This window comes from Leguminivora glycinivorella, chromosome 13 (assembly GCF_023078275.1).
Source record: "Leguminivora glycinivorella isolate SPB_JAAS2020 chromosome 13, LegGlyc_1.1, whole genome shotgun sequence".
In the NCBI taxonomy this organism is placed as follows: domain Eukaryota; kingdom Metazoa; phylum Arthropoda; class Insecta; order Lepidoptera; family Tortricidae; genus Leguminivora; species Leguminivora glycinivorella.
This window is the reverse complement of record NC_062983.1, coordinates 8,383,214-8,394,590: the sequence shown is the minus strand read 5'-3', so window position 1 is coordinate 8,394,590 and position 11,377 is coordinate 8,383,214. Positions and strand designations below refer to the sequence as shown.

The following is an 11,377-nucleotide window of genomic DNA, read 5'->3' as shown; positions in this document are numbered from 1 at the left end:
TGAACCGACAGTTAATTAGATTTTCTAACTGAAACAAGTACTTTTACTGTCTTTTAGTATGAGTAAAGTGTACAATTTTGCCGATAAATATTGTACATTTTACAATATATCGCCTTTTTTTGTCATAGCGCTCTTAAAAAAGCATATGAAACAAAGATGATACACAGAAAAATTTGCTAAAACTGGATAATAACTGTACAAATGTCTGAAGAGGTTCACTATTATCTGGCAGAAACTTTTTACGCATATATTTGATTCGTATAATAGTTCTTGGCAGAAGTCAAGTTTGGCAGAAATACCTTACACAGAATATGATTTGGCACAAATCATTTCGCAGATTTTTGTAATACCGAATTGTCTGTTGTCAGCATAATAGTCTTCTAGTCGAACAATACATTTGCAGATAATATTTTGTGCATAATATTTAGGCGGCATAAAGTTGTAATTTGCTATTTGATGACGAGTTGTATGCGTTGGGGATGCAAGATACCTAACACTCCTCCTCGCTTCGCTCGTCGTCGTACCTAACGGTGACTCTGGGGCAGTTTTTCTTTTCTGATAGCTAATAATAACTCTGCTAATGTAATATTATGCTATAAGATTATTATGGTACATACAATTATGCTAAACCAAATTCGACCAAAGTAATGTTCTGTAAAACAATATTCTGCTAAATGTATCTTATGCGTGGTAGTAATAATGCCAACTAAGTTTTCTGCAAAATTGCCATTCGACCGAAAGTGTTTCTGCGAAACATGTTATGCGAAGTGTGTTTCGGACTAAAATTATTCTGCCAGATGAGAGTAACCTGTCTGAAGAACCTATGGCCGAGTCTGGGAGTAAGCAGTATATACCTACACTTTGGTAAGACATAAGCACAAAAAATCAAAATGACACAAAGCATTTGCAATATTATTGTGATATTCGAGAAATTGCATTTATGTATTTAACACAGCAAAGAAAGTGTACAAGTTTATAATGGGTTGGCAATGCTCATGTGACACCTGCAACTCAAGGCAGGCGTCCACAGGCTACCGTGACTGCTTTCCATCAGGCGGATCGTATGCTTGTTTGCCACCGACGTAGGTAGTATATCTGATATTTCGCCTATCAATATGAGGATAATGTATAAATGAAATATCTATGTAAAATAAAAATAATTATACTTAATTGTTAAAGTTATAAGTCCATTTTCACTATATCTTCAGCAGTTTTTGACACTTCTTCCTTTGTTACTTTCTTCACAGGTTTTTTTGGAGGCTGTTTCGTGGTCTCTTTAGGTTTCGGAGTAAGCTTCGGGTTCTTATTTATTTCTACAAATTGCTTGTCTATATCCTGGACTTTCTGCTTTATCTGAATAAAAAGAGAAGGAAATTAATAAGCATTTCATGTTTTGCCTAAATATTCGATTAGAATTAACACAGCATGCATTATTATTAAACTTGTCTTTACTAATCACTCAAATGGCCTTATCGAGATTCGAACCCAGTATCAACAGGCAGGTTTCCTACCCACTAGGCCAGACCCGTCGTCAAAATTCCGGCAAGGTTTTATCTAACAACAGAGAAGAAAGTACAACAATTTCAACAAATTAATAACTTACATTTTTCAATCCTAGATTCACAGCTTTTGCCTTAGTTTTCTTTAAACTCTTGGCTCCAGCCACTTTGAATACATTAGCCTTAGGTCCCTTGGGCCCCTTTCCTTTATTTTTACCCATACTTTTTATACTTATCTAGATTCTATTACGACGCAAAATCAAATTAAAGTCATTGTATAGGTTATAAAATACATCAAAACTTCACGGCATGTTAGTGCACGGAAGTATAACTAAAGCATGTTAGTGTTACGCATGCCATGTAACTATTATTTTATTTGTTGTAGCATCTTAGACGTTATATAAATAAATACAAAGACGATTTTATAATGCTCGTTTGAAATAAACATTTAAAAAAATGTGTTTATTTGCTACGTCGACGGAAATGTCACTGTCACGAAGTGACAACTATACGACTGCGTTCAAATTAGGCTATAATGTAGTCGGATTTCTATAATACAAAATTAAACACGATTGATTATTTTTTATTGATTTAAAACCAATGAGGAACACTTATGAAAAGCATTTATTTGCTATAAAGACGGCTGCAGTCCATAATTATCTTATCAACCATTCGCCTACAGCAAAAATCATCTCCATTGCAACCAACCCTTGTACATCCCTAATCTAATCCCTCACCCCACCCACACCCATCCCACTGTACATTTGTGTGTCTGTTCGTTATCATATCAGTAGGTTTTTTGATAACAATATTTTGTATTTTTAAGATAAGACGCTAAAAAGGCCGTCAAAATTACTTACTACTTCAAATACAACGGCAACTTATCCGCCACCATGGCTAAGGTAAGCATCCGAATAACCGGTCGGTATTACAATTTAATGATATTTTTATTCGTTATTTGCATACTGGCTCAGTTTGTTTGTCACAAGATTAAATGCTAATAAAGGCAACAAACCAGTTACTGTGTCTATCTTTATAGCAATCACGAGTTTTATGTAAATAACAGAATTCTATTGAGAGCCCCAGTGCTTAATCGTTTCGTGAATTATTTGGTAAAAATGACCGATATTAGTGAAATTAAGGTAGGTAAGATATTGGAGTACTATTCAACACGGAGCCACACATAAATGGTGCTGAAAATAAAAAACAAAGTTTTTAATTTGATATTTTTTTTCTTTTTAGCCAGTACTATATTCGTACTGGCGAAGCTCATGCTCCTGGCGGGTCCGAATCGCACTGAATCTGAAAGAGATTCCTTACGACATCAAGGCTGTGAGCCTGATCAAAGGAGGTGGGGAGCAACACTGCAATGAATACCGGGAAGTGAATCCAATGGAGCAGGTGCCATCACTTTGTATAGGTGAGGTATATTTCAAAACTCTTGGAGAATTATTTACTACTGTTGTTCTAACTACATTTATAACAAACACTTCCCTATTTGATTTTAAATAATAGGCTAGTTTCCTACTAGTCAAATCAGCTTCTTTTTAAGAACTGTCAAAACAATTTGCTAATATGGAATTACTATGAAATACTGAGGAGTGACGTCACGGTCAATTCACTTACTTTATATCTTTCTCTTCGAGTTATTAAATAGAAATTATGTCCATATTTTTCTTCTAATTATATGGTGCTTTATTTCATGTACTGCATAAAATTATTAATTTTTAGTATAGGAAACTAGCCTATTGTAAAACTATGTATTTCAGATGGTCATACTTTAGTGGAGTCTCTAAGCATAATGCACTACTTGGAGGAGACAAGACCGCAGAGACCACTCATGCCCCAAGACTGTTTCAAGAGAGCCAAAGTTAGAGAAATTTGTGAGGTATGTATCCATTTTTTTTTTAATCTAATGCTCGGCTTATAATCTTATATGTAATACAGGATTAAGACGGTCTAGTTTCAAATATTAATAGTCTTAGTTTTACACATGAGACTGATATGAAAGTGGAAATAATATTATGCAATATCTAACTTTCAGGTGATATCTTCAGGCATTCAGCCTCTCCAAAACCTGATAGTCCTGATATATGTAGGTGAAGAAAAGAAGAAGGAATGGGCCGGTCACTGGATCACCCGGGGCTTCCGTGCTGTAGAGAAGTTACTGTCTGCTTCTGCGGGAAAGTACTGCGTTGGGGATGAGATCACCTTGGCTGATTGCTGTCTTGTGCCACAAGTTTTTAATGCTAGAAGGTGAGTTTCCTTTTTTATTACACAATATTGATCAATGAACTGGTTGTTCTTTTTATATTATCTGATGGGTCTCTAAAAAGTTCAAACCTGTTGGTTATCAAAATACAAAATAATGTTTTACATCTCAATATTATATCTCATAGGCCTCATAGCACTATGCTATTTTTCCGCAAACTCAAATTGGTATGTTTTGTATGACTTGTACACATGGATTCTACTTGATTCTAATTCTGTGGCCTATAAATATTAAAAAATTGTAAGAACAAAAATCCACTTAGGCCATACTCCCTGCCAATTTGCACAGGGTGAATTTGCCAATGTCAGTGTTGGCTTTTTTAATTTTTTTATGAAGGATGTGAAGGGAAAACCTAAAACAAAACATTTGTTATGAACGTCACTGACAAACACATGACAACACTTACACAAATTGATTAGCGAAGAAGCGGGAAGCGGATGACAGAATGTTAGTAATGCCAACATGAGGGAAATGAAAGAAAAGAAAACCATATTATATGTATAATAGGAATAAATGAAGTAATAGAATATTATAGATGAGAGTGAGAATGAATTTACGTTATTTATAGTTTAATGTTATTTGTTTGTAAATATTTAATTAGGATAGAAGTTAAGGTCGAATCCATGTAACAAAGTAGCGAGCTAAAGCATATAGGTCGTGGTACACTTTCGGGCAATACATCATACAGTGAGTAGCTACACATTGAACAAGAAAAGAAGATGTGATCCAAGTTACCCTCCTCTTGCCCGCATTGGCATAATGAGTTCGCGCGGACACCAATCATAGCCAGAAATAACGGAGTGCATACTTTTCCCAATCGCAACCGGCAAATTGTGGATATAACCCATTTAGGAGAATTACGAAAACGATAGAACCACGGCTTCCGAGTGATACGAGGTTGCACACATCCATAGTGCTTGCCCGTCTGCAATTTCGAGATATCCCATTGCTCCTGCCATGTGGCAAACATGTCTGCGAGTGCGCCACTCAAAAGGTCAGTACTGTAAATTACCGATTTCACTGAACCAATGTCGATAGCTTGCCTTGCCCATGTATCAACCATCTCATTGCCATTAATGCCACAGTGGCTAGGAATCCAACTCAGAACTATGGTTAGACCCTTTGACTCACACCTGCGAAGTACGGTTTTGATTTCTAAAATCAAAGGGAACTTTATTTTCATTTTAAATTGGTTGCCAATAATAGCCTGCAGGCAACTTTTACTATCAGTAAAAATAATAGCTTTACTAATGTTGTGTGTCTCTGCATATTTGACAGCCTCAAGGATAGCAACTGCTTCGCCTGTAAAAATTGATTTGCACCAACCACTTAACTCAGGGTTAGTGGGCTGTCAACTGTCAAATTCCATATAAAATGGTGGGTTAACGCTTGGGTTAACCCTCCATTTTCGTTGGTGCAAGTGGCCCTTATTTTGAATAAAATATTATTCCTTGCTGGCATCTTTATTTCACAGCACATATAATACAGAAATCTTCAAAAGGCTCCATCGCTATCTTCGCCTTGGTTAATCTGTGGCCATGAAAGCCATTAATAGTAAAAAAATAAAAACAATAATGGACTGGTTGTGTCCCCTCTTCAGATTCCACGTGGACCTGCGCCCGTTCCCGATAATCCTGCGCATCGATCGCGAGCTCGAGAACCACCCCGCCTTCCGCGCCGCGCACCCCTCCTCGCAGCCCGACTGCCCGCCCGAGGTCGCCAAGTAACCACCAACTCAGAAACCTTACAGCTGATAAATTAAAATCGAAAAAAAAAAACTTGATATGATAGTCTGTGCAGAAAGAGAAGACTCATGGAATTTAAGGAGCCCCCACACACACCGCTTTTACCAAATATACTAGGGCTATAGTGAGTTTTTTTTTCGCAGTAGGCGCTCGGTTGTCAGTGACCCTACAATACTACGTTTCCATGAAAAAAATAGAACTAGAGTTTGGACGGCCAATTTAAAAATAGAAGTGACGTAATGTTAGGATTATACTTATGAATCATATGATGTAAGTTTTTGCATTTTTTGAGAGAAATTACTGAAATTATTATATGGGCTAGTGGAATCTTGTATTTTTAAGTTATTGCAATTCTGTTACTTATTGGCTACGTTAGTTGACTATCTTTTGTTACTAAAATAAGTAAAATTGTTTAAAAAAAACTTTTAGCCAGTTAAAGCAAGAAAAAATCATAATATTTATTCATTTTGACTTTTTGTACATTTTTGGGGAAGGGTATTAATTACAATGAAAACATTTTAATAACTTATATGATATAAATCACCACTTTAAAAGAACTGACTAAATATACATCAGCAGAACATGTACTGACCATTAAAATTGCATGCTTTGCCATGAGTTTTTAGGTATAACATTTTTTGATAGCCAGCAATAATTCATTAGTTGTCTGTATATAATAATAATTCTTTTTTTTTAACATTATTGATAACTAGTTATTTCGAAAGACGTCTTTAAAGCATTTTATTTTTTGCATTTTACAATTTTATACTAAATTGTTACTTTGTTTTCTAATCGGAATTGTTTTATTTGTTATCTTTTTTTTTCGTGGTTAGAATATTATAGGCACATTCCATTACTATTTTAGTGGTTGGCTAAGATCAAGTAGTGTCGAATTTTGTTATTATTATTATAGGGTGGTTGCTGAACTCACAATATTTAATATACTTATACCTGGTACCTTTTTACCCTTTTACTAGCGCTCAAAAGATATACTTTCGTGACTTCGGCAACTCCGTTATTTTAAGTACAAAATTAAGTATTTAGAAGTATGTACAAGTTTTATTTGGTGACAAGTAAATAAAGTTTTCGTGAAAAATTGTTTATTTTTTTATTTACCAGTGGTGCAACAGAATTCTGGAAAGAATATCTGTCTCTGCCCTTTTATTCTTGAGTTCAATTATGAAGTAGTAAGACTAACTAGAGAGTTCAGACTAATCGTACAAGACTTGGAACATCAGCCACTTGCAGGAACTGTACCCACTGTTAGCGTCTATGTGAATTTTTTATCTTTTCCTTGGGGATAATTTTCAACACGTAGTATCTTCTTAGTAGTTTGTGTTTTCAACTATCATAGAAGACATACAAAAATGTGAAAAATGTACATCTAAACAAAAAGAAAGAGTATCATAAGATATTTTAATAATAAGGTTTCTTCATTGTTGTTTTAAGTTAATATTTATATTAGTCATACAATTTACAAATAATATTTTAATATTCGAAAATTTTAAACTATGAACACACCTGAAACACTTCATTCATAAATTTCACTTAAATTTGAACGCATCCGTACAGCGCCATCTATTATTCACACGTGACAACATATTTTGTGTTGCCAGGATGATACTATTTCCACAGTTACTGGTAAATTTGTTTGATAATTTTATTGCAAAATCCGTTTTATGTTTTCTAATTAAAAAAAAAAATCAAAGTTGAAAATGATAACTTTGCACATTCAATAACCTGTTTCTACTGTACGTGTTTAATTTAACCAGTGAAGTCCCTGTCACAAATAAATTCAATAGAAAGTGTAAGAATGTTAATATTAGGGTCATATTATTCTTCTCTACTATTTTTGTATTTTTTTCGTAAATAAAGTATTTCAGGGTAATTTATATCAGAAATGTAACATAGCAACACCGCGCCTCTGGCTGTCAAACGTATCGAACGCCCTCGTTCGCTTCGGAGATCAGCCGACGTTTCTGTCGTGTCGTGCTTTGATCGAAACGAGAGTGTTGTTGTGTATGCGGTCGGAACTGCGACGCGTTTGTTCTGTATTACAATAAAACATGAATCCAGTGCTGTGCTTAGTGATTAAATAACGATGCCAGTCAAAACTTAAACAGGTGCTGTGCTGTGAAAAGTTTTACTTTGTTGTGTGCTTCAGATTTTAAGATGACGGAGAAAAATAAATCTGAAAAGATGTCTAATACATCGAAACCTGTTCCCATGAAGCTTTTTGCTGCCTGGGAAGTGGACAGGACGCCTTCCAACTGTATTCCAAGGTGAGTTTGATAGACGGGGAGGACTTTACAAGAGTTGGAAGGGGTATTTTAAGTTATGAATTGCGGTTGTTTGGCTGCCGAGTTGCGGTTTATCGGCCGTGTTGGCCGAGGAACGTGCTACAGTGCGCTATAGGTATTATAATCGAAGCCGGCGTGTTATCGCCGTTCCGTAGACACATACTATTTGTTTTGCATTGTTTATATTTGTGTGTATTGCATTGGAGAGTTTATTGGAGATACGAACTCATTGTGTTGTTCCTGCATTACTGCAATTTTATTGGATGACAGGAAAACTATGAGGCTGAAATATTTAAAACTGTTTAGTCAGTATTTGTTATTGTGAAACAATTCTCTAATCTTATTGAGCTAAAGGAAACATTGAGCTCTCATTGCATTATTGTTTTAATCATATAAAAGTTATTTGTTTTCCTGTTACATGCATGCATATAAACATTATTAGTATCTTTAAAGAATAGAAACGGGGCATATTATAACAATAGTCTTGTGCACTGAATTTTCACTTATTGAACATTGTTGGAATAAAATAATTCTTGCAATAGGTAGTTAGGATGATATCTAATCATCATCACCATCATCTTCCTTGCGTTATTCCGGCATTTGCCACGGCTCATGGAAGCCTGGGGTCCGCTTTGACAACTAATCCCAAAATTTGGCGTAGGCACTAGGGTAACTAAGCCTTGTTGGAATTAGTCCAGTTTCCTCACGATGTTTTCCTTCATCGAAAAGCGATTGGCAAATATCAAATTACATTTCGCACATAAGTTCCGAAAAACTCATTGGTACGAGCCGGGGTTCGAACCCGCGACCTCCGGATCGAAAGTTGCACGCTCTTACCGCTAGGCCAAATATACATATAATATTTAGTGATGTGAATGAGTCTTAATGTAATCACAGCTGGCCTCAGCTAAAATATAATGAAATAATATTCAATTAGACCTGATTAAATAACTATGTGTACAAAGCATAACAAATTATTTGTTGACCTCATTAGTGCTCTGATTTTATTAGGGATGTATCACAATTTATTGTTCAAAAACTAACTGAAGCTCATAAACATTTTGTTGTGGATTTGTTGACAAATCATTAAGTAGGTAACTGGCACTGCTTACTATATTTATGGACCAGCTTATCAGCATTCATTTATTGACAGCGGTGATAAGATTGAATGGTGAAGTCTGTTATCAAAGTAGGATATTGTTTTTGGTCTCATTAAAAAGTGAATGTGATGGAAATGATTATACCTGTATGTTGAATATTTTTCTACCAAATGTATGGTGATTAATATGTCAATAAAACATTAGGGTTCTTAAGAAACCCAACTAAAATAAATTTTAATTAGCAAATATTATCATGTCAAACAGCCTATATCTGAAGTTGATCAATATTTGTGTATGCCTTTTGTCATTTTGCCTTCTTTTTGGCAATCTGATAACTTGGTTTGTGGTTCAACAAATTGATTGTTGATTAAGTTGACACAAGCAACCAATAGGATAGATAAAAATATTTTGTATTTTGTTTCTTATTCTATTATGTGATATAAGAATCCAGCATATAATAGCTAAACTAAGTAATACTTAAATTCTGAATCAACAAAGGTTTATAATGACTAATGATTGTAAATATAGGTAAATATGTCAATATTCTAATAAGAATGTTAACTAAAGAGACATGATTGACATGAAGTTTTACCGAATGTATTTTCTTGAACTGCATGGGCTTATGAGTCAGCCAACAATTGCAATACCGGTCATGCTAATGTAGCCAGAGCAACACACATCAGAACAGAGCTAAAAAAGAAATGGTGCAAGTCATAAGTGTGATAAGTGGTGCAAAATGCATAGTGCAATTTTGTTCTATTGCAACACTGATCCACATTAACATCAAAGTATAAGAAAGGAGTAAAAACTATTAAGTTTAAAAATGAGGTCAATCAAGTAATCTTTTTGTATCAATAATATATATATACAGTATCTAAAAAGTTTAAAATAATGTCGCTGAAAGACTAGAAATGCTACCATGACGCAGTCATGTCATAACATCCTCTCACAGTTACAGCTAATGACATATGACAGTCGACAAACGCTGTGCAAGTCTCAAGTTTAATAAATGGACAAGGGGGCAAGCAAATGTGCTTGCTACAGTTGCAACCTATACACTGCCGCCACCTGCCGCTCCTGCAGGGTTTAAACCCCCTCGACCTCCGTTTCTGTTCATCGTTTGACGGACGAATACACCTCTAGTCACGTCAATTTCTATCCGCTGTCTCTTATACCTTAGGCGGTAGCTGCGCTTGCGTTGAGGGTAACACAAGGTCGGCGGGGGGTGATGAGTGGGTGCGATTGACTCACTGTTTGCTCCGGATCGGGTGACATCGACTGCGGAATTAACGGATTAGACATACCTACTGCCGATATAGGATATAGGACATAGAATTCATGTTAAGTCGCGTGCCGGCTTGCCCAGGCTGGCGCAGTCCGTACGCAGCTTTAAAAGACAATGTAGTAGGGACTCCGTATATCTACAGTGGATATTGCATGGAATAAAACGTATCTCCCTATTAGTGTCGGTGGTCGGCAGAACGTTCCACTTTATCGCATACCATCAAGACGCATTGACACAATATTAGTCTAAAGAAACAATCAAATTTCTTTTTTATGGTAAGAGACATGGAACGTTTCGCCGGCCGTGGAAACTAAGATTATCTAATACTGTTTCGATTTCTAGTAACCTCTACCTACGTGTTTTTGTGTACATTGCCGCATTCACGGTGCGATCCGTCGCTTCGATCGATCGGACAGATATCATGAACGATCGGGCGCATCGAAAGCGCCGCTACACACGAGGCGATTGATCGTTTACGATATCGAAAATGACCCCCGTTACTCGCACGAGACGGAATAATAAAATCAGTAGGCAAGTACGAGATAAAAATAGAATCTGTGGTCGCAAAGGGCACACTTTCGATCGCACGGGATTTTGTTGCGATGTGCGATATCGTATGCGATCAAGTAAATCGATTACGATGTTGACTACACTGTCGATCGGTTGTTACGAATGACATGTTGCGACGGATCGTACAGATATGTCGTACCGTGAATGGGGGGCTTAAGATGCCTCAATCGTACAGGTGGTAGGCACGCCTCAAGATTATCTTGGAATACCATTATGACTTTCCCTATTATGGTAACCTGGTAGGTACATACTAATTTCGCAAATCTTATTGCTGCTGTTGTAATGCTGAAGATGAACTTTAACCTCAAACATTAGTTTTTGTTTTGCATCACAACTCCGAGCAGAGGATTTAATGAGGTACCTATTTGTAGAGCTAGGCGCGTGCGCAATCATTTGCATAATTTAGGCCAAATTCTCTGAAATACGCCTCGTAGGTAGTGTGAGCAACAGCATTAATCGTAGTGGATGTAACATTGCACTAAAGGTTTCCGTCACCAATTCGTGAGAAATCAGCACCTATTCTGAATAAACTGACAACAATTTGTCAATGTTTTTAGGTAGATCAACTCTGAAATAAGTAAATCAGAACTTGATATGGTTTTGAGA

At 36.0% G+C, this 11,377-nt stretch overlaps 2 protein-coding genes across 3 annotated transcripts in view; both read left to right on the top strand.

Annotated features, from left to right (window-relative positions):
* The first annotated feature begins 2,233 nt into the window (after positions 1 to 2,233).
* LOC125232591 (probable maleylacetoacetate isomerase 2) lies at positions 2,234 to 6,615 on the top strand. Of its 2 annotated transcripts, none has more exons than XM_048138318.1 (5): positions 2,234 to 2,401; positions 2,742 to 2,919; positions 3,269 to 3,387; positions 3,544 to 3,755; positions 5,372 to 6,615. In XM_048138318.1, the coding sequence occupies exons 1-5, from the start codon at positions 2,393 to 2,395 to the stop codon at positions 5,496 to 5,498; spliced, it is 645 nt and encodes a 214-aa protein (XP_047994275.1). In that variant the 5' UTR covers positions 2,234 to 2,392; the 3' UTR covers positions 5,499 to 6,615. The 2 variants fall into 2 exon arrangements, with proteins under 2 accessions (XP_047994275.1, XP_047994274.1); XM_048138317.1 differs by lacking the exon at positions 2,234 to 2,401 and adding an exon at positions 2,484 to 2,641.
* An 837-nt stretch (positions 6,616 to 7,452) lies between these two features.
* LOC125232429 (phosphofurin acidic cluster sorting protein 1) overlaps positions 7,453 to 11,377 on the top strand; it is a 199,485-nt gene continuing 195,560 nt past the window's right edge. Inside the window, 1 exon segment of the mRNA XM_048138085.1 lies at positions 7,453 to 7,798. Coding sequence (XP_047994042.1) covers positions 7,689 to 7,798 — 110 coding nt within the window. The 5' untranslated portion in view covers positions 7,453 to 7,688.